This window comes from Salvelinus sp. IW2-2015, linkage group LG11 (assembly GCF_002910315.2).
Source record: "Salvelinus sp. IW2-2015 linkage group LG11, ASM291031v2, whole genome shotgun sequence".
NCBI classification, from domain to species: domain Eukaryota; kingdom Metazoa; phylum Chordata; class Actinopteri; order Salmoniformes; family Salmonidae; genus Salvelinus; species Salvelinus sp. IW2-2015.
The window spans coordinates 21,024,948-21,052,821 of NC_036851.1; the positions used below are offsets into that span (position 1 = coordinate 21,024,948).

The window sequence follows — 27,874 nt, forward strand, 5'->3', positions numbered from 1 at the left end:
CCGTCTGTAAGCTGTTAGTGTCTTAACAACCGTTCCACAGGTGCATGTTCATTAATTCTTTATGGTTCATTGAACAAGCATGGGAAACAGTGTTTAAACCCTTTACAATGAAGATCTGGTAAGTTATTTGGATTTTTACAAAGGGTCCTGAAAAAGTTTAGAAGTGATTGACATATGGGTAAGCCTAAAAGCAAAACCTCAGACCACACATTACTTTGAGTGATAGGAAAGGATTCGCCAATCATAACACTAGACTAAAATAATCCCAAATCACTGATAAATTCTTCCCGCGCACTGAATGGTGACATTTGTCTGCCACATATCCTAACTATTAAATCGCATATATTATAATCGAAAGACTTGAAAGCAGCCACTATTAACTTATTCAATACACCAACCTATTCAATATTCAAACCCACTGTACTTCAGTTGTTGTACAAGCACTACCCTTTAAGCACCACTAGAGGACAGGCTACATTTGTGACAAAATAATCCAGATAAATATGTTACCATGTACTTACACTAATACATGCCCCATGTAATAATGATACAAGACCGCAGGAAGGAAGGGGGATCTTTCGGAGTTCTGGAGACAACTGTAATCCACCCAAAGGACTATGTGCGATCAGTGAAGCTACTGGTCTTGCTACTGTACCGACATGCCATAATATCAAACTCAAGCAAATATAGATTTTAACACAAAAATAAAAACATACAACTGACTATGTTGCAGATTTATAATTGAAAAATGTTGCGTAACAAATTCAGTACTTCGATAAATACAGGCATTTGACAAAGCATCATCTCAAACAATTAAAAACACAATTGACCATTCATCACATGACAAGCATACAATATTTTTTTTATAAAAACACTAAAAAGACACCTTCCCCAAGCCATGATATTTACATGTTTGCATATTTCAAAATACTTAACAATTTTTATATAAAACATTATGGATAACTTAAAAGCAAATACAAGCATGTATTCCTTACAGGTAGCTTTAGACTCATACAGATCTTGACAACTCACCAAACCAAATATTTGAATTTCAGACCCAATCAAGTAATGTTGGTTTTATTAAATTAAACTATGGAGAAGAGAACCAATCATTTTAAGTGCTAGTGGAATAAAAGAGGTATGATGGTGAACATCCACAGTGAGTTCATTGAGTTCTGCATCTTTTCAGCCTTGTGGTCAACCCATAGATAGCATGGGTCAACCCTACAGTCATAGAAGACCTCACAGGATGTGAAATCTGACCCAGGAATAAATAAAAGGCATGGCATGGCGTCTTGGTAAATCACATTTGGAAAGAAGATTGTCTCTCTAAGCCCGTAAAATGTACAGGGAAAGTATCAATGTCACAAAGTAACAGCGTAAACTGCTCTGAGCACAGTGAAATGCCATGCAGTGTATGTGTATAGTTGCTGATCATTATGAAATGGCGCTAAGCATCTGTTGTATAAGACTCAAACTGGTGACTGGCTTTCATTTGTTCCCTGACAAACATACTGTACACGTATGGCTGTCAACATCCGATCAGCACCAAAATAAAACCACGTATGCGGTCAATGATAATTAAAAATCACAATTATACTTCAGAAGAAATTCAGATATACCCACATTTTCACATCTTTTCCTACAAGCTCAAATATATCCTTGCAGTGCTTTTAGCACTATTTGTGCCATTACTCTAACGCAGTCAGTCCATTAAAGTATTTCCCTGGAAATGTCTCTTTGACAACCAAGGGAATGACCAGTTGTCCACCTGTCTGCAGGCCATGGATAACTGTACCATGAAGGAGCCAATCCAAAGGTGGGATGAAAGATGGTAGTGCAGAGGTAAGGTAGTCATCAGTGCGATGGCGACATGTTTAATCTTGTCCCAGAGTATGACTCCTTCCCACCAAACACAGACGAACACACAAATGCACACACATCAGCACCATATCAACCCATCATGGCTAAGAGTCTTTGAGCATGTTGATGCTTGCGTAGATCTTAAGTGCAGGTCCCAGTTTAATGTTCATGGCACTCATAAGGTGGTCCTCTTTCAGTAGGAGCATGGCCTGGCCGTCTATCTCCTGAGAGCGGAACTCATCTGCTATCTCCTGGCAGCCTAGGAACAAGCCACAGCGAACCCATTAAATAAATGATCTAACGTCAACGACAAGCATGAACACTGTCTACATAAGACAATCCACTGAGGAATTAATAAACGTTACTGATCCCCAGAGGGGAAATAAGCTTACTATCATCAAATCATCATGCCTACAGAAGAATATAGTTATGGTGTAGGCCTAAGCTAAATACTGTATTTATGAGACTTACCTGGAAGGGAGCGAATGAACTCGTATACTTCCTCCACATTCCACTTGGTGGGGTCGTTGGGAAGGAAGTGCTGAGTGAGGAGAGGCAGCTCTCGGCTCCGGGGGGACTCCTGGTCCGAGCCTCTCCCTGCCAGGAGTGACACCGCCTGGGGTGCCGGGGGCCCTGAGCTGGCTGCTGACAGGGGCGACGGAGGCTCCTCATAGCTGGACATGTCAGAGCAGGGGCTGGACTCTTCCTGGCTGGGTTGGGAGGGAAGCGGGGAGGACACTGAACCCCCCTGGGTCTGCTGAGGCATAGGGGACAGCTTCTGAAACAAAACCCATGAGTCAGCTCTGGTGTCACTGACGGGAGCATGTTTGTTCACAGGGGAGCTGTGATGTCAGTGGAGAAGTAGGAGAGGATCTTACCTGCTTCTTAGAATTGATACTCTGGTGGCCGCTGTTGTGTGACCTTCTGTGCCAGCGGTTGGATGTTTTGCTCCTTTCTGGATGGAAAAGGCCTATCCGCTTCCTGCAACCAACATTATACCTGTTCCACAACAACAAGGATAATAGTTATGTCCACTCCCATCCCACATCTCAAAGGAACACTACTGAGGAGCTCTGACCCTGAGGGATTTAACCCACAGAAAGCATCTAAACATTCTACATCTATCTGCATTGCTTGCAGTTTGGGGTTTTAGGTTGGGTTTCTGTATAAGCACTGTGACATCTGCTCTTTGTAAAAAGGGCTTTATGAATACATTTGATTGATTAGAAATGATACCCCAAATGTGAATTACCTTTTTGCACACACCATGGAACAAAACCGTTTTGACCCCTTGAATTTGTAGGCAAAGTCCACCCAGCCACAGAATTCACAGCTCAGTTTGGGAGAATCTGAATCCTCTTGGTCTTTTAATTCTGTGGACAAATCAAAATAATTCCATGAAAGGTCAACATCTCTTACATTGTTATGAAGCTGTAGCACTTAGAAAGTCCATAATTGTGTTGCTTGCCAAATAAGATGGCTTCAATCACTCCATACATGACCTCCCTTACCTTGAGGGGTCAGCTCCTCTGTCTCAGAGTCTGTGGTGTTGGTGGGGTTACTAACAGGAGTCTTGTCGGGGTCAGAGGAGAGCTGCTCATGCAGCTTCTTTGGGCTGTCCATCATCACAGGCAACCGCTCAATCTGGGCAAGACAACGTGTGATGGCTTAATGGCACTCTTTCCAAGCTATGACAGCAATACAATGGCAAACTAACAATGCTGTGTCCATAAGCTATAATAAAGCCTGTGCAGCAAACATCCACTAGGAAACAGGGAGTTGTTAATTGATAAGTCAAATAGGCACAGTCACTCAAGTGTGTATCAACATTTTTCACCCCACCTCTCTCAAAAATAACACTTAATTGTGGTCTTAACATCTGTGTGGCTTCTTTCACAGACATCTCTGTATGGAACAACATTTTGGACTACAGAAGGCTATTTGAATTTATGACCAAGGTAAACAATAGTAAGACATTGCACTTTGTCATTGCTTAGCACAGAGAGTGTTGTTGCATGATTGTTTGTGTTTGTTGCTATTAGGAATATGCCCCTGTGGGAAATCACTCTTGAGATAGTGGCATGTTGTTTACTCCTAGCTGTTAAGGAGTACCATGGGAGAGAGCACTTACAGGGAAGGGTTCAGCTCCCTCCTGGATGACAAAGCCCTCAATGACGTGGGTGAGGACCTGGGGCTTGACGATAGCCTGGGGTGGCTTGTTCTCCCCATTCTGTGGGATGCTCCCTGTCAAAGTGGGCGCCTCGTTCTCATTTCCCGAGGTCATGGCTGGAGGTGGAGTCCCGGGTGCAGCATTCACCCTGTTGGTAGTAGTGACTCCTGCCAATTACAAATTAAAAGGAGCAGATAACGCATTGCATCATTCAATGATGTGGCCCACATTTGTACTCAATGTTTTACAATATATTCATGTCACTTTAATTGAGCTAAAATATTATTTCACGGTGTGTACTACTGTTGTCTTCTCTAGTCATTCAAGTACTAATGTAAATCATTATATTGATCATCTACCTGTCAAATCATGTGTAAGGGGCCCACTTCCATTGCCAAGCGTTTGTAATGTAACTCACTAGATACATTTACATCAGTAACTAATGCGTATCAAGATATCAAAAATAATTATGGCTACCGTAATGAAGTAGTATATGCATGAAAACAACAAACGCTTCCGTGGCTGTTTGCAACAATGTTAAAACCCTTAAAAGTACTGATAAAGTTCAACAACTGTTCCATTTCAAAAGGGAAATAAGAATTGGCTCACCTAAATTCTTCCTGCCGCTTCACTTGTGCTTTTATCCGATTCAATACACAAGCACGCGCTATGGCCTGCCTCCCTCTTTCAAAGCGATAACTGTACTACAAAGCACGCAATACAGAACAGAGACACTCGCTCGATCGAGCACTGCTCCAATGGTGAGAGGCGGGCAGAGCAGAATAATTAAATACTTCAATAAGGTACCGCCCTCTCTTTTTCCTCCATAGACATGTACTCTGCGCTTATACTCTTACAATTAGAAACATGCAAATAAAAACACTTCACTTATGTTGACAGACACATTTCTGTTTTTTCTCATGTGAATAAATCTCAGCCCTGCAAATTCACAGGGCTCAAGTCTATCTGAGCAACTACTGACACACAGGAACCGCTCTTTAGTCTTTATACAAATGCAGGTCCTGTGACCCAATGTAACATAACATTCCACAATTGCAAACCAAAATAAACCTTCATTCGCTTTATAAGGAAACATACTACAGGATACTGCACAAAATATGGTTTAAGTAAGCATAATAAATACCAGGAGCAGTTGGCTATATTCTGCAACTTTGGGTTATGTTCAACCACACAGTAGGCTCTGAATGTGTTGCAATCTGGTCCAAGCAGAGAGCCAGAGGTCCTGCAGACCTCTATTTTTAGACATCAAAGATGACTGTCTGTTTAATTTGAACCTCAGTGGCAAGCGGAGCACCTCGACTATGCATTCACACCCAAGCACTAGTCATAAAAAAGAGCCTTGTGGCTTTACATATTTCACTTTTACAAGAACAGTAGCAATAAAAATGAAACCTCTTAATATGATCTGCATGTTCAGCATTTTGAATGAGCGAGAGTGTAAGACTACTACCATCATAAAACCCATTTTTCCATTTGACTAAAAGTTTAAAGCACAATATTTCTGTCCATGACAAATTTTACATTTAACTCTCCCTGACAGGAACACTGTGTCCACTGCTCCTCAATGGTTCCATTGGGGATAACCAGACAAGATTCCTCACCCTGACCAAAGCCACGAGCACAGCTGACAAACATTAAGAACAGATCTGCCTCCCCACCTGGTGCATAATTTATCAACTGTGTGTAAATGTCTTACTAAATTAGGGCATATGTGACCCGTTTCAGGAAACTAGGCGTATATCGCGGGTCACTACGTCACAGGAGAGCCGTTTGAACGTAAACATTTTTTTTTCATCAAAATATGTTTTTGAGGCAGAAATGCCTTCTCGAACATGTGAACTTTCATGTGTCTTAATAACAAACGTGTATGCCACCTGTATATACGAATAAAATTGTTAAATTACAAACCTAGTTGGTTTAGCCACAGAAAAAGTCAGCAACCTTCCCGCTAGTCATGATTGGCTGAGAATGAGTGGGCTGGACATGCCGAGAGACGAGTTTGGATTGGTCTGCCATATAGCACGCGTCTGTCCATTTGAGCTAGTCAGTATGTCTAGGTAATCCTGTATAACACGGCTTTATTTATTTTTTACCACGTAGTAAAACTGCATAAGTGTTGCTCTCCACTTTATGGAGGACTGAGTTTTGAAATCAGTGGAATTTGAGTATGATAGCTAAGGAGAAAACACCTGTCTCCTGATTACATCTTCAAACTAAGGGTAACCATGGCATCCGACAGGAGACAAGTCCATCCATGATATATAAGGGTAAGATAGTCTAGCTAGCTACATTTTCAGATATTACACATTTCTAATTTTGACAGAAAGTGGTTTCATTTCAAGTTAGTGTACTATTAGCTAGCTAGCTAACGTTAGCTGGCTGGCTCGCTAACTAACATTACGTGTATGATCTTATTATTCATATCTCAGAGCCATTTAATTGACCAGCTAAAGCCTAATGTTAGCTAGCTAACATTGAACCTGGTTGGTTAGCTACCTGCAGATTCATGCAGGGTAGTAACGTCATGAGTTGGGATTATGGTTCATTGTTTAGCTAGCTTGCCACTATGCAAGTAACCATTTCGGTGTGTTCGATTTCAGAGCAATCGTGTGCCACAGCACAGAATAACTGATGAATTTACAAACGCTCAACACCCATTGAATATGACCGGTGTCAGTAAAGGTTGGCAAAAAAAGCGTAATTCAATTGTTGCAAGAAGCACAGTCACCGACGCTCTGGATAACATGAAAACAACTTAACCAGATCTACTAGGTTGAATAAAATGGTCTGAGTATTGGTGGGGGCTAAAACTTAAGGGTGTGAACGATGTTGAATGGGTGTAGACAAAAGAAGAGCTCTCCAGTAGGTACCAAAACATTCAATGGCCATTTTCTCAAAAGTGAAGTTATAGGTTTATCAACTTCCAAAGCAGAATTAATTTCCCATTGTTACTCAAATGCAGTGTATGATATACCATTTTGTAGGTTTTATCAAATGTAAAAAACACAATTAAAAACTTTGCTACATAAGACCGAATCAAGGCGGTCGGTTACATGTGTAGATTCTAGGATTTTCTGGTGCAAAACATTATATTTGATGTGTAACACTTTTTTTGGTTATTGCACGATTATACATATAATTATACATATAATCCAAGATGGCGTAGCAGTGCAGACGTAGTTTGTTGTCCTCTCGTTTACTTTTTGCCTTTGGTCTTTTTTGTATATATTCCAATTAATTTTTCAATCTCTTTTTCCATTTTAAAATTAAATATACCTTCTAGTAATCCGCCTCACTCAATGTGACAAGGATCCGCTATTTCTTTAGATCCTATAGCCAAAACTTTCATCAGCCAGCTAATTAGCTAAGTTACTAGCTATTTAGTCATTGTTAGCCACTGCTAGCGGCCTTTACCCTCTGCTCAGGCACCAGCCGTTTTTTTTAGCTTGGATAATACCTGCCAGCCTCGGACTGTTTTTCTCCACTACAACGCCAGATTCCTGCCGTAAACCCTGGACCATTGATCATCACAGCTAGCTAGCTGCAACTGAGTGACCCAGCCCCGAAGCTAACCCTGAGCCAGGCGCATCTCCCGGCTAGCAAACGAAATTACGACAACTACAATACCTCTTTCGCCATCTGGCCCGGTCCCTTTGTCGACACAGCGCCCCTCCGTACCACCACGACTGGTCCGCAGACTTAATTCCATCAGCTGTCCGGCCTTTGCCGGACGACGGAGCAAATGCTTCTTCTTACCCCGGACTGCTAACTTTAAACGCTGTGTCTCCCGCGTGCTAGCGTAGTAACGACTACCCAGCGGCTTCCCTGTTTCATCTATTGCTGTACACTGGACCCTATGATCACTTGGCTACTTAGCTGATGCCTGCTGGACTGTTCATTTATCACGGTACTCCACTTTGTTTACCTTTGTTTATCTGTTGGCCCTAGCACCGAACTCAGGCCCTGTGTGTAGTTAACTTCTTAGCGCTAGGGGTCAGATTATTATTATTACTAAAAAAAAATAAAACAACGTGCTCAACGTAAAACGGACATTTTCTCTGGCCCAGATCGTAGAATATGCATATAATTTACAGATTGGGATAGAAAACACTCCAAAGTATCCAAAACTGTCAAAATATTGTCTGTGAGTATAACAATACTTATTCTGCAAGCAAAAACCTGAGAAAATGTAACCCGGAAGTGATATTTAAAAAAATAAATCTGTGTTCCCTGGCCCGTCTAACCTCCATTTAAAGGGGTATCAACCAGATTCCTTTTCCAATGGCTTCCTCAGGCTGTGACCAGGCTTTAGACATAGTTTCAGGCTTTTATTTTGAAAAATGAGCGAGATGTTTCATAAGTAGTCAGGTGTCCTCCGAATAGTTCCTACGCATGCGAGAGGAGCTCTCCATTTTCCGTTTGTCTCTTAAAGAATAGGTTATGGTCCGGTTGAAATATTATAGATTATGTTTGTTAAAAACAACCTGAGGATTGATTATAAAAAACATTTGACATGTTTCTACGACCATTACGGATACTTTTTGGAATTTGTTGAACGGAACACGGCTTTGATTTTCTGAACATAATACGCAACCCAAATGGCGTTTTTTTGTGATAAAAGTAATATTTATCGAACAAAAATAACATTTGTTGTGTAACTGGGAGTCTCGTGAGTGGAAACATCCGAAGATTATCAAAGGTAAGCGATTCATTTCATTGCATTTCTGACTTTCGTGACCAAGCTAATATAAGGCTAGCTGTTGTAGCATTGAAAGCTACACTCACAAAAGCTTGGATATCTTTCGCTGTAAAGTATATTTTCAAAATCTGACACGATAGGTGGATTAACAACAAGCTAAGCTGTGTTTTGGTATATTTCACTTGTGATTGCATGATTATAAATATTTGTAGTAATATTTTTTGCATTTGGCGCCCTGCAATTCTAGCGGTTGTTTAGGAAAGGGATCCCGTAAAAGGGATCCGTAGCGCAGAGAAGTTAACCGACCCTCTCTGCCCATTCATCGCCATTTTACCTGTTGTTGTCTTAGCTGTTGTTGTCTCACCCGTTGTTGACTTAGCTAGCTCTCCCAAATCAACACCTGTGATTGCTTTATGCCTCGCTTTATGTCTCTCTCAAATGTCAATATGCCTTGTATACTGTTGTTTAGGATAATTATCATTGTTTTAGTTTACTGCGGAGCCCCTAGTCCCACTGTACATGCCTTAGATACCTCCTTTGTCCCACCTCCCAAACATGCGGTGACCTCACCCAGTATAACCAGCGTGTCCAGAGATGCAACCTCTCTTATCACTCAGTGCCTGTACCCGCACCCCACCATACCCGTCGGCACTTTAAGCCCTGAATCTATTCTACCACGCCCAGAAGTCTGCTCCTTTTATTCGCTGTCCCCAACGCACGAGATGACCAGTTTTGCTAGCCCTTAGCCGTACCCTCATCATACTCCTCCTCGGGTGATGTGGAGGTAAACCCAGGCCCTGCATGTCCCCAGTCACCCTCATTTGTTGACTTCTGTAATCAAAAAAGCCTTGGTTTCATGCATGTTAACATCAGAAGCCTCCTCCCTAAGTTTGTTTTACTCACTGCTTTAGCACACCACCAACCCTGATGTCCTTGCCGTTTCTGAATCCTGGCTTAGGAAGGCCACCAAAAATTAGGAGTTTCCATACCAAACTACATTTTCCATCAAGATAGAACTGCCAAAGGGGGAGGAGTTGCAATCTACTGCAGAGATAGCTTGTAAAGTTCTGTCAAACTTTCCAGGTCTATGCCCAAACAGTTCAAGCTTCTAATTTAAAAAAAATGAATCTCTCCAGAAATAAGTCTCTCACTGTTGTCGCCTGTTATAGACCCCCCCTCAGCTCCCAGCTGTGCCCTGGACACCATATGTGAATTGATTACACCCCATCTATCTTCAGAGTTCGTTCTGTTAGGTGACAAACTGGGATATGCTTAACACCCCGGCAGTCCTACAATCTGAGCTAGATACCCTCAATCTCACACAAATTATCAAGGAAACCACCAGGTACAACCCTAAATCCGTAAACATGGGCACCCTCATAGATATTATCCTGACCAACTTGCCCTCCAAATACACCTCTGCTGTTTTCAATCAGGATCTCAGCGATCACTGCCTCATTGCCTGCATCCGCTATGTGTCCGCGGTCAAACAACCACCCCGCATCACTGTCAAACGCTCCCTAAAACACTTCTGCGAGCAGGCCTTTCTAATCGACCTGGCCCAGGTATCCTGGAAGGATATTGACCTCATCCCGTCAGTCGAGGATGCCTGGTCGTTCTTTAACTTCTCTAGGATAGGGGGCAGCATTTTTACTTTTGGATAAATAGCGTGCCCAATTTCAACTTCCTTCTACTCATCCCCAGAAAATAAGATATAAATATTATTAGTAGATTTTAAAACTGTTTGAATCATGTCTGTGAGTATAACAGAACTTATGTAGCAGGCAAAACCCCGAGGACTAACCATTCAGATTTTTTTTAGGTCACTGTCTGTTCAATGAGTTTATTGGGATACTAGATTTCTAAGGGACTTGTTTGCAGTTCCTACCGCTTCCACTGGATGTTACCAGTCTTTGGAAATTGGTTGAGGTTATTCCTTTGTGCAATGAAGAAGTACGGCCATCTTGAATCAGTGTAACGTTATGTGTACTGTTTGAGAGTTGCGCAAGACTAGAAAAGTAGCGTTAGTTTGTTGTCCTCCTGTATTGAAAACAGATAGACCCGTCTTCGATTTGACCGATTATTAACGTTTAAAAATACCTAAAGTTGTATTACAAAAGTAGTTTGAAATGTTTACACGTAACTTGAGATATTTTGTAGTGACGTTGCGCAAATTGGAAGCTGTTTTTTCCTGGATCAAACGCGCCAAATAAATTGACATTTTGGATATATATGGACGGAATTAATTGAACAAAAGGACCATTTGTGATGTTTATGGGACATTTGAGTGCCAACAAAAGAAGCTCGTCAAAGGGAAGGTATGATTTATATTTTATTTCTGTGTTTTGTGTTGCGCCTGCAGGGTTGAAATATGCTACACTCTTTGTTTACTGTTGTGCTATCATCAGATAATAGCATCTTATGCTTTCGCCGAAAAGCCTTTTTGAAATCTGACATGTTGGCTGGATTCACAACGATTGTAACTTTAATTTGGTATCTTACATGTGTGATTTAATGAAAGTTAGATTTTTATATCATTTTATTTGAATTTGGCGCTCTGCATTTTCCCTGGCTTTTGGCCAAGTGGGACGCAAGCGTCCCCCCTATCCCAGAGATGTTAAAAGTAATTTCCTCACCATCTTAAATAAGCATGCCCCTTTAAAAAAATGTAGAACTAAGAACAAATATAGCCCTTGGTTCACTCCAGACCTGACTGCCCTTGACCAGCACCAAAACATCCTGTGGCGGACTGCAATAGCATCGAATAGTCCCTGCGTTATGCATCTGTTCAGGGAAGTCAGGAACCAATACACACAGTCAATCAGGAAAGCAAAGGCTAGCTTTTTCAAACAGAAATTTGCATCCTGTAGCTCCAACTCCCAAAAAGTTTTGGGACACTGTAAAGTCCATGGAGAACAAGAGCACCTCCTCCCAGCTGCCCACTGCACTGAGGCTAGGCGACACGGTCACCACCGATATATCCATGATAATCCAAAATTTCAATAAGCATTTCTCTATGGCTGGCCATGCTTTCCTCCTGGCTACCCATACCCCGGCCAACAGCTCCGCACCCCTCGCAGCTACTTGCCCGAGCCTCCCCAGCTTCTCCTTCACCCAAATCTAGATCGCAGATGTTCTGAAAGAGCTGCAAAACCTGGACCCGTACAAATCAGCTGGGCTAGACAATCTGGACCCTCTTTCTAAAATTATCAGCCACCATTGTTGCAACCCCTATTACCAGTCTGTTCAACATCTTTCGTTTTGTCCGAGATCCCTAAAGATTGGAAAGCTGCCGCGGTCATCCCCCTCTTTAAAGGGGGAGACACTCTAGACCCAAACTGCTACAGACCTATATCCATCCTGCCCTGCCTTTCTAAAGTCTTTGAAAGCCAAGTTAATAAACTAATCACCGACCATTTTGAATCCCACTGTACCTTCTCCGCTGTGCAATCCGGTTTCCGAGCTGTTCACGGATGCACCTCAGCCACGCTCAAGGTACTAAACGATATCATAACCGCCATCGATAAAAGACAGTACTGTGCAGTGTCGTGTCTTTGGTAATGCCAGATTAATTGCTATGACATGCTATTCTATAAAATAATTTCTCCGTAATTAATATCACCTGATTGAACTAATCATGTAAATGTAAATAACTAGAGAGGGACACCACAAAATAATATTTATAGAGCTGTTATCTTCCGAATAAACTCTTAGATTTAGTAATATTTTACATCCATAGCCGTCCATATTAATCGTCAACTTACTTCAGTCTCATATTCTGAAAGTTGTAAATTCTTGGTTATCTGCAAGAATCCTGGCTAACAAGTTGAATCAGCAATACAAAATTGGGTTTAATTATTTATTTACTAAATACCTAACTAATCACACAGAATCACACATATACAATTAAATCATAACTTGATTACAAATTGCCGTCAAAGGAAAACGTCCCTAGCGGGCGGAACAGATATGACAGCTTGTTACACAAAGAAAAGGGGGCTGGATTTTAGTGAAAGAGCGGGAGACTGGAACAGAGGCGAAGCTGTGCTATCGTAAATACAGTATCTTATGCATTCTAAATTACCGCCCATTTGGAAAAGGAAAATGCAATAAATATTTACTCTGAGCTGCGCTTCAGTAGGTTGGTGGTAGATGGAAGACCGTGTTGCCAAACCGAGTCCTCTGTCCTTTGAAGAATGTCTCTGGTGGTCACTGGATACGTGTAGTAACGTCGTTGTGTAGTAGACGGGATACTCTGACTGTCCTTCCTAACCTGCGTTTGTAGCAGCTGTTGCTAACTCAACGGCTAGGAGGTATCACTTCTGTAGTGAATACGAGTTCAAAGTTCATACCATTCACAACCAAAGTRCATGCTGATGTTGGCTTAGTTTTGTAGTTATTATCTGAACCATTCTGACATCGGATCGTCATCCTAATGTACCCGGAACAGAAAGTTATATTTTTGTCAATGGCTTTATATAGTGGAGGGAGAGGGGTGTGTCTGAAAAGTTTATAACCCATGCCTCTTCACAGGGGCGGGCCACTGTTCGAGCAGAGGCCCAAACTTATGAAAACCCAAATCTCTCATTTGGAAGCTAAAACTACATTTCATCTCTTCACAAATAATTTCATATTCAAACATTTGAATTAAACAACAATTCCATGTGAATCTGATGTTTAGACTTTCCACAGTAGAGTTTGTCATTCTATCATTGATGAGAATGTGTCAGAGGGCAACCGAACTGACATAATATACTTTAAGTACCACCGCATATGTTCAGTTGGTCGGATTACCAGAATACAGTTAATTTCCCCCCAACTTCTGATGTTCCCAGAATCTCTATGTTAACCAAGGGGTTTTCTTATGTCACATCAGTAGGGAAGAGGAACGGGGGAGGGGGGAAAGAGGTATTTATGACTGTCATAAACCTACCCCCAGGCCAACGTCATGACAGCAGCCATCTTCATCGACCTGGCCAAGGCTTTCGACTCTGTCAATCACCGCACTCTTATCGGCAGACTCAATAGCCTTGGTTTCTCAAATAACTGCCACGCCTGGTTCACCAACTACTTCGCAGACAGAGTTCAGTGTGTAAAATCGGAAGGCCTGTAGTCCGGACATCTGGCAGTCTCTATGGGGGTACCACAGGGTTCAATTCTCGGGCCGACTCTTTTCTCTGTGTATATATCAACGATGTCGCTCTTGCTGCGGGTGATTCCCTGATCCACCTCTACGCAGACGACAACATTCTATATACATCTGGCCCTTCTTTGGAAACTGTTAACCTTTCTAGGACACACGTTCTGCAAGCGGAACCCCCCCCCCCCCCACAACATTCCGCTGAAAAGGCAGCGTGGGAAATTCAAAATATTTTGGGAAAATATGTAACTTTCACACATTAACAAGTCCAATACAGCAAATGAAGATAAACATCTTGTTAATCTACCCATCGTGTCCGATTAAAAAAATGCTTTACAGCGGAAAACACAACATATGATTATGTTAGATCACCACCAAGTCAAAAAACACAGCCATTTCCCAGCCAAAGATAGGAGTCACAAAAAGCAGAAATAGAGATAAAATAAATCACTAACCTTTGATGATCTTCATCAGTGACACTCAGGACATCATGTTGACAATACATGTGTTTTTTGTTCGATAATGTGCATATTTATATCCAAAAATCTTAGTTTACATTGGCGCCATGTTCAGAAATGCCTCCAAAATATCCGGAGAAATTGCAGAGGGCCACGTCAAATAACAGAATACTCATCATGCACTTTGATGAAAGATACATGTTTTACATATAATTAAGATACACTTGTTCTTAAAACTTCTTATGGCTGCAGGGGCAGTATTGAGTAGCTTGGATGAAAGTTGCACAGAGGTGCCCATATTAAACGGCCTGCTCCTCAATCCCAGTTGCTAATATATGCTATTATTATTCATATTGGATAGAAAACACTCGGAAGTTTCTAAAAACTGTTTGAATTATGTCTGTGAGTATAACAAACTCATATGGCAGGCAAAAACCTGAGAAGTTCCACCTCCTGTTAGAATTGTTTCTGAGGTGGCAGATTTTCAACCAAGCTCTCAATGAAATTACAGCGAGATATGGATGAGTTTTCACTTCCTACGGCTTCCACTAGATGTCAACGAACTTTGTCTGATGACTCTAATGTGAAGGGGGCTGAAGGAGACAGGAATGAGTAATCACTGCCACGAGCTGATCACGCATTCACCATGCGCCTTTACATGAGGAGAGAGTCCGTTCCACCGCTCTTCTGAAGTCAATCTAATTCTCCGGTTGGAACGTTATTCAAGATGTATGTTAAACACATTCTAAAGATTGATTCAGTACATCGTTTGACCTGTTTCTACTGACTGTTACGGAACTTTTGGACATTGTCACGTATAGTGGAGGCGCTTTGTGACTTTGGAATTGTTTACCAAAGGCGCTAACCAAAGTTGCTATTGGATATAAATAACGGACATTATCGAACAAATCAAGCATTTATTGTGGACTTGGGATTCCTAGGACTGCATTCTGATGAAGTTCATCAAAGGTAAGGAAATATTTATCATGTATTTTCTGGTTTCTGTTGACAACATGGCGGCTAATTTGGCTATTGTTCTGAGCTCCGTCTCAGTTACAGATTATTATTATTATTTGCTTTTCCCGTAAAGTTTTTTTGAAATCTGACACAGCGGTTGCATTAAGGAGACGTATATCTATAATTCCATGTGATAACTTGTATCATCTACATTTATGATGAGTATTTCTGTTGAAACGATGTGGCTATGCAAAATCACTTGATGTTTTTGGAACTAGTGAATGTAACGCGCCAATGTAAACTGATTTTTTATATAAATATAAACTTTATCAAACAAAACATGCATGTATTGTGTAACATGAAGTCCTATGAGTGTCATCTGATGAAGATAATCAATGTTAGTGATTACTTTTATCTCTATTTCTGCTTTTTGTGAAAGCTATCTTTCGCTGGAAAAATAGCTGTGTTATTGTGGTTTGGTGGTGCCTAACAATTGTTTGTAGTACTTTCGCTGAAAAGCATATTTGAAATTGGATACTTTGGTGGGATTAACAACAAGAACACCTTTAAAATGATATAAGACACATGTATGTTTGAGGAATTTAATTATGAGATTTCTGTTTGAATTTGGCGCCCTGCACTTTCTCTGGCTGCTGTCATATCGATCCCGGTAGCGGGATGCAGAAATAAGAAGTTAATGCAACCGTTGTGTCAGATTTCAAAAAAACTTAACGGAAAAAGCACACCATGCAATAATCTGAGACGGCGCTCAAATATAAATAAATTTCTCCGCCATGTTGGAGTCAACAGAAATACGAAATTACATCATAAATATTCCCTTACCTTTGAATATCTTCATCAGAATGCATTCCCAGGAATCCTAGTTCGACAATAAATTGTTGTTTTGTTCGATAATGTCAATTATTTATGTCCAAATAGCTGCTTTTGCTAGCGCGTTTAGCACACATATCCAAACGCTCGTGCAAGTGATGCATAACGTCGGACGAAAACTTCAAAAAGTTATATTACAAGTCGAATAAACTGGTCAAACTTAGTGAGAAACAATCTTCAGGATGTTATCATATATATCCAATAACGTTCCAACCGGAGAATTCCTTCGTGTCTAAAAGTTATGGAACGCAAGGCGATATCATGAGAATGCGCATGACCAGGAACTGGCAATCTGCCAGACCACTGACTGAAACACCTCCCATCCGGTCTCACATCACAGTATACACTTCATTCAACTTTCTACCGACTGTTGACATCTAGTGGAAGGCGTAGGAAGTGCAAACAAATCCATATCTCTTGGGCTTTGAATAGACGATGAGTAGAAAAAACAGCAGCTTCAGAATTTCCACTTCCTGTTTGGAAGTTTGCCTGCCATATGAGTTCTGTTATACTCACAGACATAATTCAAACAGTTTTAGAAACTTCAAAGTGTTTTCTATCCAATAGTTCACTATGGGCACGCAATTCATCCAAAGTGAAAATGCTGCCCCCTATCCCTAAAAAGTTAACTAACCTCCAAACGGGCTTCAATGCCATACAACACTCCTTCTGTGGCCTCCAACTGCTCTTAAAACGCTAGCAAAACCAAATGCATGCTTTTCAACCGTTCGCTGCCCGCACCCACCCGCCCGACTAGCATCACTACCCTGGATGGTTCTGACCTAGAATACGTGGACAACTACAAATACCTAGGTGTCTGGCTAGACTGTAAACTCTCCTTCCAGACTCATATCAAACATCTCCAATCAAAAATCAAATCTGCTTTCTATTCCGCAACAAAGCCTCCTTCACTCACGCCGCCAAATTTACCCTAGTAAAACTGACTATCCTACCGATCCTCGACTTCGGCGATGTCATCTACAAAATAGCTTCCAATACTCTACTCAGCAAATTGGATATAGTCTATCACAGTGCCATCCGTTTTGTTACCAAAGCGCCTTATACCACCCACCACTGCGACCTGTATGCTTTAGTCGGCTGGCCCTCGCTACATATTCGTCGCCACACCCACTGGCTCCAGGTCATCTATAAGTCTATGCTAGGTAAAGCTCCGCCTTCTCAGCACACTGGTCACCATAACAATACCCACCCGTAGCACGCGCTCCAGCAGGTATATCTTATTGGTCATCCCCAAAGCCAACACCTCCCTTGGCCGCCTTTCCTTCCAGTTCTCTGCTGCCAGTGACTGGAACGAAATGCAAAAATCGCTGAAGCTGGAGACTTACATTTCCCTCACTAACTTTAAACATCAGCTATCTGAGCAGCTAACCGATCGCTGCAGCTGTACATAGTCSYTCTGTAAATAMCCCACCCAATCTACCTACCTCATCCCCATATTGTTTTTATTTACTTTGCTGCTCTTTTGCACACCAGTATCACTACTTACACACCATCATCTGCTCATCATCTGCTCATCTATCACTCCAGTGTTAACCTCTCTGGGGTAGGTGGGATGATTGCCAATAGCCAGGGAAAATACAGAGCGCCATATTCAAATAAAATGATATAAAAATCAAACTTTCATTAAATCACACATGTAAGATACCAAATTAAAGCTACACTCGTTGTGAATCCAGCCAACATGCCAGATTTCAAAAAGGCTTTTCGGCGAAAGCATAAGATGCTATTATCTGATGATAGCACAACAGTAAACAAAGAGAGTAGCATATTTCAACACTGCAGGCACGACACAAAACGCAGAAATAAAAATATAATTCATGCCTTACCTTTGTCCCATAAACATCACAAATGGTCCTTTTGTTCGATTAATTCCGTCGATATATATCCAAAATGTCAATATATTTGGCGCGTTTCATCCAGAAAAACACAGCTTCCAACTTTCACTACAAAATATATCAAAAGTTACATGTAAACTTTACCAAAACATTTCAAACTACTTTTGTAATACAACGTTAGGTATTTTTAAACGTTAATAATCGATCAATTTGAAGACGGGATGATCTGTTTTCAATACAAAAAGAAAAACTGACAATTTTTTGGTAAAAACAATTTACTTCAAGTGACCCTCATTTACGATTGCCGTACTTCTTCATTACACAAAGGAATAACCTCAACCAATTTCCAAAGACTGGTGACATCCAGTGGAAGCGGTAGGAACTGCAAACAAGTCCCTTAGAAATCTGGTGTCCCAATGAAAACTCATTGAAAAGACAGTGACCAGACATGATTCAAACAGTTTTAGAAACTTCAGTGTTTTTTCTATCCAAATCTACTAATAATATGCATATCTTATATTCTGGGGATGAGTAGCAGGCAATTGAAATTTGGCATGCTATTTATCCAAAAGTGAAAATGCTGCCCCCTATGCTGAAGAAGTTTAATCTTAATCTAATTAATCTGCTAAATTGTAATTACTTTGCTACCATGGCCTATTTATTGCCTTACCTCCTCATGCTATCTGCACACACTGTATATAGACTTAATTTTTTTTCTATTGTGTTATTGACTGTACGCTTGTTTATTCCATGTGTAACTCTGTGTTGTTGTTTCTGTTGCACTGCTTTGCTTTATCTTGGCCAGGTCGCAGTTGTAAATGAGAACTTGCTCTCAACTAGCTTACCTGGTTAAATAAAGGTGAAATACAAAAATATATAATAAAATCAAATCCATATGTGTTATTTAATTGTTTTGATGTCTTCACTATTATTCTACAATGTAGAATGAGTAGGTGTCCAAAGTTTTGACCGGCACTGTATACATATTTTTTCATTGATAAATCAGTCGTGAACAAGCGCTACAACCCCGGCTGGAAAACTCCCTCCATTCCCCTTTCATGGTAACAAAAATGCCCTCATTTGCTGTATGATTCGGAAATGTTGGAACTGGGCCATGTCAGTTTCTAAAAGAAAGTACAAAGGCAAATTTGATCACATTTCTGTAGGTGTGGGCAGAATGTTTACATGTTTGCAGTGACTTTTTCCAAACTAAAAATGCCTGCCGCTTATACAGCGAGTCCCAAACAAACACTGGCTGAGCATTACACAAGATTGTCAATTTGAACAATTTAAAAGTAGGCTAAATGCTACAGCCCACACTTCTATGCAAAATACAAATGATGCTTCAATATTTTGTTAATCAACAGATTGTGTTTTATCTCCTGCCTTGGTATAGGCTCTGAGTTTAAATAGGAGAGCTACATCACAGCCTACCACACAGCAATACTGTAGCCTACCCATACCGTCAAATATTTTAAATAGGCTACCAGCCTATTTACTCTCGAGAATGCTTGGCCATTGTCACGACTTCCGCCGAAGTTGGTCCCTCCCCCGTCCAGTGTCCCGCTTGGCGTCTGTACGTCCCGTCTGCTGTTCGTGACCAGTTGATCCACAAGTCACCCTCTGGTCATCCTGGGATCGGTCGGACAGTGCGCTGTTTGAGCGGGAGGTACTGGTGGCCTACCTTGGCTAAGGACATGAGGGTTTATGTTTCCTCCTACTCGGTGTGCGCCCAGTGTAAGGCTCCTTGGCACCTGCCCAGAGGTAAGCTACACCCCTTACCCGTTCCACAGCGGCCTTGGTCGCATCTATCGGTGGATTTTCTGACTGATCTTCCACCCTCACAGGGAAACACCGCGATCCTGGTCGTTGTGGATCGTTTCTTTAAGTCCTGTCATCTCCTCCCTCTGCCCGGTCTCCCTACGGCCCTACAGATTGCGGAGGCCTTGTTTACACACGTCTTGTGGCACTACGGGGTGCCTGAGGATATAGTGTCTGATCAGGGTCCCCAGTTCACGTCTCGGGTCTGGAAGGCGTTCAGGGAATGTCTGGGGGTCTTGATCAGACTTACTTCATGGTTTCACCCCGAGAGTAATGGGCAGGTGGAGAGAGTGAACCAGGATGTGGGCAGGTTTCTGCGGTCCTATTGCCAGGACCGGCCAGGGGAGTGGGCGGCGTTCGTGCCCTGGGCCGAGATTGCACAGAACTCTCTTCGCCACCTCTCTCCCTTCCAGTGCGTACTGGGGTACCAGCCGGTTCTGGCGCCTTGGCATCAGTCAGACCGAGGTTCCTGCGGTGGACGACTGGTTCAGGCGTGCGGAGGAGACATGGGAAGCTGTCCGTGTTCACCTTCAGCAGGCCGTGACACGCCAAAAGGTGAACGCAGATCGCCACCGCAGTGAGGCCCCGGTGTTTGCACCGAGGGACCGGGTCTGGCTCTCGACCCGAAACCTGCCCCTCCGCCTGCCCTGCCGGAAGCTGGGTCCCTGGTTTGTGGGGCCATTTAAAGTCCTGAGAACGAGGTTTGTTCTAGGTTACAGCTTTCACCCGATTACCGTATTAACGCCTCGTTCCATGTGTCTCTCCTCAGGCCGGTGGTGGCTGGCCCGCTCCAGGAGTCTGAGGTGTGGGAGGTTCCTTCGCCCCCTCTAGACATCGGGGGGGCCCCAGCGTACTGCGTTTGCTCCATACTGGATTCGAGGCGTCGGGCGAGGGGCCTTCAGTATCTCGTGGAGTGGGAGGGGTACGGTCCGGAGGAGAGGTGGTGGGTTCCGGTTGAGAACGCGTTGGACCCTTCAATGCTGCAGGAGTTCCACCGTCTTCACCCGGATCGCCCTGCGCCTCGCACTCCGGGTTGTCCCCGAGGCCGGTGTCGACACGCTGCTGGAGCCGCGCGTCAAGGGGAGGGTACTGTCACGACTTCCGCCGAAGTTGGTCCCTCTCCTTGTTCGGGTGGCGTTCGAAGTCACCGACCTTTTAGCCATCGCTGATCCACTTTTCATTTTTCATTGGTTTTGTCTTGTCTTCCATCACACCTGGTTCCAATTCCATCAATTACATGTTGTGTATTTAACCCTCTGTTCCCCCTCATGTCCTTGTCGGTAATTGTTTCTTGTAGTGCTTATGCACGGTATGCTGGTATTTACCGGGTTTTGTTTGACCCATTTATTGTATTGTTCTGGAGACGGTGGTTTATGCATATTAAACGACACCGTTGTAAATCAGTTTTCGCTCTCCTTCGCCTGACTTCACTGCTGCCAGTACGCACCTCACTACAGCTATTGAATGAGCGATGGATAAATGGTAGGCTAATACTTGTTGTGTAGCGGGAATAAACCAGTCATGTTAGAAAATATGATTATGACCTATACAATAAAAGTCAAAAAACCATGTTAGGCTGTATACTGCTATGTGATCTCCTTACCAACATCAAATGCATCGGTTTTATCATTACGTTTCAAAAGTCTATTAGCCTACCATTATAATTCCTGTGCATTAAACAACATTTTCCACAGAAGAACAATATTTTCCTGCAATAGAATTGATTAACCACTAGAAGTTGTGCATACGCATGGTCTGAGCTGTACGTGAGATACGCACACTTTCCCATCAAGTTCAAAATGGATAAATACCAACCTGCGGGAAAACTGGCGCACGCAAGGTTGAAAGAGTCTTTCTTGTGCACACACCTTTGATAAATTAGGCCCCTGGAGAGCAGAACATGACAGAGCGGCTTATCTTTGATCTGGCTTTCCAAAGTTGTAATTAGTTGTAAATATGATATGACAACAATAGACCCCCCCAGTCCTGCCTCTAGGCAATAGAACTAAGAGATGGGGTGATACAAGCTTGTTAACATGAATCATTAAAACCAAATGTCCTGCTACCTTGTGGTTGGCTGATGGGCGTGACTGGGTCAGTCTTTGGCTGCTCTGTTGGCTTGGTGGCTTGTGGTGGAGACGGGGCAGATGGGGTACACTGCTGCTGTACTCTGGTAGTTGGGCAGCGCTCTCTGACCACCAATGACGTGGGCTTGTCCTGCCCTTTACTGTCCTGGACCAATCGGGAAGCCTGAGAGTACGTAATAGAATATAGGGAGAAGGGAGAGAGAGTTTAGTGAAACATAATATTTGACTAATGACAAGAGAATATTTATATATTTTAGGCTTACTGACACATTGTTACAGAGTAATCCTCTCCCATTTCCATAATTCTTGTTGTGACTGCTGTGTACTAACCTGTGAGGGCGCTGGTTGTATCTGGAGGTTAATGGCTGTGAGTTGTACTGGCTGGGCTTTGGCTTGGCTCAGGTTGGAGTGGAGAGCATGTGGGCTGATGGTGGAGTGAAAGATAGTTGCCTGCTGACTGGGTGTAATGGGTTGGTGGTGAGAGGTGGGTTTGGGGAGCACAGGGATAAGGCCTGGCTGGCAGGGGGAATGGGGGACCAGGGAGGGAGTCTGCAGGTGTGGCTGGATGGAGGCAGTTTGCAGTAGCTGGCCCTGGGTCCTCTGGGAAGCCTGGGTCTGCTGGATCACAAACTGCTGCTGCTGTTTGTGCTGCTGGACCAGGGAGTGGGGCTGGATCTGGGTGTATGCTGGAACAAGAATCGAGGGTTAGGATACATAAAAAAAATCTTAGTTAAGTCAGTACATGTACACAAAAGGAAAATCGACTCTTCCCACACAAAAAAAACACCCGAATAGTGGACCTCTGTAAAAGGAATTAATTTATTTGCCAGTACCCCTATTGTTGTCGAAAGACCTTGTTGAAAGCACAAGGCAGACTTGCCCTAAACCGTTGTCAAGGTTTTGACCAGCCATTACTCACTAATGTCTCCAAAGGGTCTGTCATCACCTGACAGGGCTTCTGCTGACAAAATGACAACCTGAGGACTTAACTTCCCAGAACCCAGGGACACAACTCATCATTCATGTATTGTACTGTCGTTTAGTGAAATGGGCTCTACACAGCAACAGTCAGAGTAGCCTTGGGCCAAACAAATGCAGGAGGAAAGCCAGAGGGAAATAAGAAGAAGCCAATGCTCCATGACATGCTGTATGTAGTCATCTGTGAGTCAATCCCCCAAGCCTTCAGTTGCCCAAACACTCCCAAACAACTCTCCCAAGGAAACAATGAGGTTGGATCTGGCCCTCATCATTACTGAGAGGGAGGTTTCTCATGAATCATCTCTCCTAGGAGCTGTTAACCTGTTTGTCTCAGGTGTAAGCCCTAGGGTCTTACAGTAGCTTCCCTCAGATGATCTTTGTAAACTAACAATGTCTGAGTAGTCTAACATTAACCTTCGTGGATCTCTTTTGATTATGAAGGATTGATGCCAAAGATATTAGGGTTCCTCCCTAGCCCCCCTTTTTTGGTATATTTTGTGTGGGATATGCTCCATCTGGTATGAATGTTTCTCTGTTTCACGGTAACCACAGTCTACCCTGCTGTGAAAATAAAGACGTTTCCATCCGGCAGAGTTGCATGTCATTAGTCATTTATACCACAGGATCTTCTGGAAAGTGCTTGATTTTCACGTTGCAAAACTCTATGAAACCCACAGCATGTGGTTAGCTATAGTTTCACTAAGTACAGGGTGAACACTGACACATCTCTCAGAAAGTAGCATGATAAAAGCCTTGGACGGATACTCTCAATTACATGATAACATAGTAAAGGTCTACCTACCACCCAGCCCTCACTAAGGATAAATGGAAAACAGAGGCTGTATAACAATTCAGCAGATAGGCCTAGCACTTGTGTGAACAGACGAGTGGATTTCCGAACGACTGCACACCGGATACAAGCAACAAAACTCAGTCCTGCTCGACAGCTTTCTCAAGCACTGTAATGAGTAACAGAGAAAAGTATTGGAAGGAGAGGAAGGGGGATTCATTTAAATGCCTTTTGTCCCTCAAGGCCTTTGGATTAAGGCCTCACTAAGCAACCACTCCCCCATACCTGTGTGTTGTTTCAGAATGTCTAGAGGAAAGGACTCAGTGCACATTCCCTATGGGGTTTCAATAGCAGACTCTGGAAAATACCGGAGTTTCTGCAATCTACTACTGCTGCTTAAGTTTAGAAACCTCACCCACACATCACTGTAAATCACTTCATTCATAACAAACCGGTAGAGTGCATATGGAAAGTATTCAGACCGCTCCCTTTTGCATTTTTTTTTACGTGAGCAGCCAGGAATGATTGTGGCTTCGGGACAAGTCTCAATGTCCTTGAGTGGCCCAGCCAGAGCCCGGACTTGAACCCGATCGAACATCTCTGGAGACCTGAAAATAGTTGTGCAGAGATGCTCCTCATCCAACCTGATAGAGCTTGAGAGGATCTGCAGAGAAGAATGGGAGAAACTCCCAAAATACAGGTGTGCCAAGCTTGTAGCGTCATAGCCAAGAAGACTCGAGGCTGTAATTGCTGCTAACGGTGCTTCAACAAAGTACTGAGTAAAGGGGCATTTCAGTTTTTGTAAAAAATTTGCAAAAAAGTCTAAACCTGTTTTTGCTTTGTCATTATGGGGTATTGTGTGTAGACTGATGAGGAAAAAAAGTAATTTAATACATTTTAGAACAAGGCTGTAACGTAACAAAACGTGCAAATAGTTACGGGGTCGGAATACGTTACAAATGCACTGTAAATGTGCATATTATGTGTGAGCGAGCAAATTACGGAGTGAGTGAGAGTGTGTGTGTGAATGTGTAGGGCCCAGTGAGTGTGCATAGAGACAGTGTAAAGACTGAAATAAAAGTAAATAAAAGATAAGTTCTCTCAAATAATCTGTGTAGCTATTTTGTTAGCTATTTATCAACTGTATTGTTTGGGGATAGAAGCTGTTCAAGAGCGTGTTGGTGTAAGACTTGATGCACCGGTACCTCTTGCAGTGCGGCAGAAGAGAAAATAGTTTATGGCTTGGGTGGTTGGAGTCTGATGATTTTCCGGGCATTCTTTTCACACCGCCTGATATAGAGGTCCTGGATGGCAGGGAGCTCAGCCCCAGTGATGTACTGGGCTGTCCGCACAACCCTCTGTTGCGCCATGCGATCGAGGGCAGTGCTATTGTCATACCAAGCAGTGATGCACCCAGTCAATATGGTCTCAATGGTACAGCTGTAGAACCTTTTGAGGATTTGAGGGCCCATGCCAAACTTTTTCAACCTCCTGAGGGGCAAGAGGCACTGTCGCACCTTCTTCACAACTATGCGTGTGTGTTTGGACCATTTTAAGTCTTCAGTGATTTGGACACCGGGGAACTTGAAGCTCTCCATCTGCTCCACTGCTGCCCAGTAAATGTGAATGGGGGTGTGAGTTAGTCTGGTAGAGAGGCATCGTTGGGCAGATTACGGTTCGGTAATCTGTAACTGTAGCCCCTGCCACATGCGGTGGGCGTCGGAGCCTGTGCAATGATTCTGGAGAGTAGCCCGAGACACTGTTTTCCACCAACATCAACAAAACACCAAATTACGGAATTTCTCATAGAAGAATTGTGTCGCATCCCTCCAATAGAGTTCCAGACACTTGTAGAACCTATGCCAAGGTGCATTGAAGGTGTCGGCTCATCGTGGCCCAACTCCTATTAAGACACTATGTTGGCATTTCCTTTATTTAATCTCATATGTATATACTGTACTCTATATCATCTATATCATCTACTGCATCTTGCCATCTTTATGTAATACATGTACCACTAGCCACTTTAAACTATGCCACTTTATGTTTACATACCCTACAGTACTCATCTCATATGTATATACCGTACTCTATACCATCTACTGCATCTGCCATGCCGTTCTGTACCACCACTCATTCATATATCTTTATGTACATATTCTTTATCCCTTTACACTTGTGTGTGTGTGTAAGGTAGTAGTTGTGGAATTGTTAGGTTAGATTACTGTTGGTTATTACTGCATTGTCGGAACTAGAAGCACAAGCATTTCGCTACACTCGCATTAACATCTGCTAACCATGTGTATGTGACTAATAAAATTTGATTTGATTTGATTTGATATTTTGGCAGTTACATATAGCTTGAGAAGAAAAACTACACCAAACATATCAATACGTTGTGTGTTTTAAGTACTTGAAAATGGAGCTACTGTGTATGTACACATGGAACCATACAATGGCTTGATAATGTAACAGAAGAATGGGGAGATCCTTTTAGGCTTACGGAACTGCACGCCAAGTTTGGGAAAAAATTATTATTACACCACTGTGCAGTTAGCAGGGGCGTAGAATGAGACAACGTCTGCAAGGTGGTCTTTGGTGCTGTAGGTTTAGTAGTAGGGTGCTGGGATAGCTTCTATGTCAAGGAGGTGGTGAAGAAAAGACTAAAGTACACAATGAACCCAACTGCGGAACAGCTACTTCCAGCCAATCCCCATTGAAGGAAAAACCAGCCAGTCTGTGGTAGGAGAAGCAGACACACGGCTGCTCTCTCCTTCTCTCGGAGGCTCAATTACTACACAGTATTAAAATAGACAACAATTAACTAGGTCTATTCCTGTGGCAGTGTTCTCTCAGATGTCGAAAATAAAACTACATGAGCCATTTGTTATGTAGCCTATTATTGAGGTGTTGATTAGAATAGTTTCATTCAAGTATTTCCTTCTTCAAAATGACTGTGAATCAACATGCATAATGAATGACCCAGTAGATGACAGTGCACATAGAATCAGTGGGAGCCCCTATCCAACCATAAACCCAGTCAGCCAGCACAGCTGCTACTCCATCTCCCCCTAGTGTAATCCACTGAACGGACAGAGTGCTTCTCACATGTCCAGGGCACACCTGTCTGTCCCCCATGACCACTACCAGGGCAGCCCATGTACATTTCCGAGTTTATGTAGTCAGGTTTTCAGATTCCTTCTCCCTTTCATTTCATCTGAATCGATTACTTAAACAAAGCGAGACAAAGACACAGTTGTGCAGTCGCATGCGCAGCTAATCCATCAAGTCTGGCACAACACACAACCCAAGCAGTGCTTAGCACGCACACACACACGACGCACGCACACACACACAACGCACGCACGCACTCTCACAGTCAGAGTTAATCTGTTCAACTGCTGGCATAGATGCAGCCATTCTCTGTGACAAAACCATCCAGCTGCTGACCACACAATAAGTGGTCTAGAAAGACAACTGTGGCACAGAGCCCTCCATGGCTTCTCATTGAAAAAGCAGCTTGACTATTCTAGAGGCAGAGCCCATGTTCTCCCCTGTAGTAGTGAATACAGTGTGGTCGGTACAGGCCTCGACATGCCACGTACACAGGGGTTTAAAAATCCCATGACTGAAACTCAATTGTCTGCGGGGCCAAGTTAACCTCCCATTTCATGTAAAAAAAAATATATTTTAAAGTAATGGCCATCATGCTTGTGGGGAAAGAGGTTCATTTTGAAATTCTAGTCCTTAAAAAAAACAAAATACAAAACAAAATAACATCTACATGACTGAAATCCATCGCAGTGACTGGTAACTCAACCCCTGCATACAGTAGAGAAATCTTATCAAAATAACTAGTAGACTTTTACAACTCTATTCTTAACTTACTGTAAACATAGGGTCAGGTTTCCAAAAGCAGGAACCTCAGGAAGTAGCAACACTGGTAACATAATTTGACTGATTGAAATGTAACCGAACATAGAAGCGTAAAAGAAGCGCCTGAGCGGGGCCTCCTATCCGGTTCAGGGGAAAAGGAAGCTAGGTTGAAGATACTATATCCCTGAAAAAAACAGAGCTGTTGAAATGTAGTTGTGTTCCTGAAATGTAGTTGTGTTCCTGAAGAGGCATGAGGAATGCCCTGTT

General features: G+C 42.7%; 1 protein-coding gene across 7 annotated transcripts in view; it reads right to left on the reverse strand.

Annotated features, from left to right (window-relative positions):
- Positions 1-723: 723 nt before the first annotated feature.
- LOC111969960 (polyhomeotic-like protein 2) overlaps positions 724-27,874 on the reverse strand; it is a 59,519-nt gene continuing 32,368 nt past the window's right edge. For 6 of the 7 annotated variants that reach the window (XM_023996370.3, XM_023996369.2, XM_023996368.3 and 3 more), the window contains 8 exons: positions 22,294-22,649; positions 21,943-22,126; positions 3,995-4,200; positions 3,375-3,507; positions 3,116-3,236; positions 2,742-2,862; positions 2,335-2,641; positions 724-2,122 (listed from right to left, as the gene is read on the reverse strand). In XM_023996370.3, the coding sequence (XP_023852138.1) occupies positions 1,968-2,122; positions 2,335-2,641; positions 2,742-2,862; positions 3,116-3,236; positions 3,375-3,507; positions 3,995-4,200; positions 21,943-22,126; positions 22,294-22,649 (1,583 nt within the window). In that variant the 3' untranslated portion in view covers positions 724-1,967. The remainder of the gene's footprint in view (positions 2,123-2,334; positions 2,642-2,741; positions 2,863-3,115; positions 3,237-3,374; positions 3,508-3,994; positions 4,201-21,942; positions 22,127-22,293; positions 22,650-27,874) is intronic. The other variant, XM_023996366.3, reaches the window with a different exon arrangement.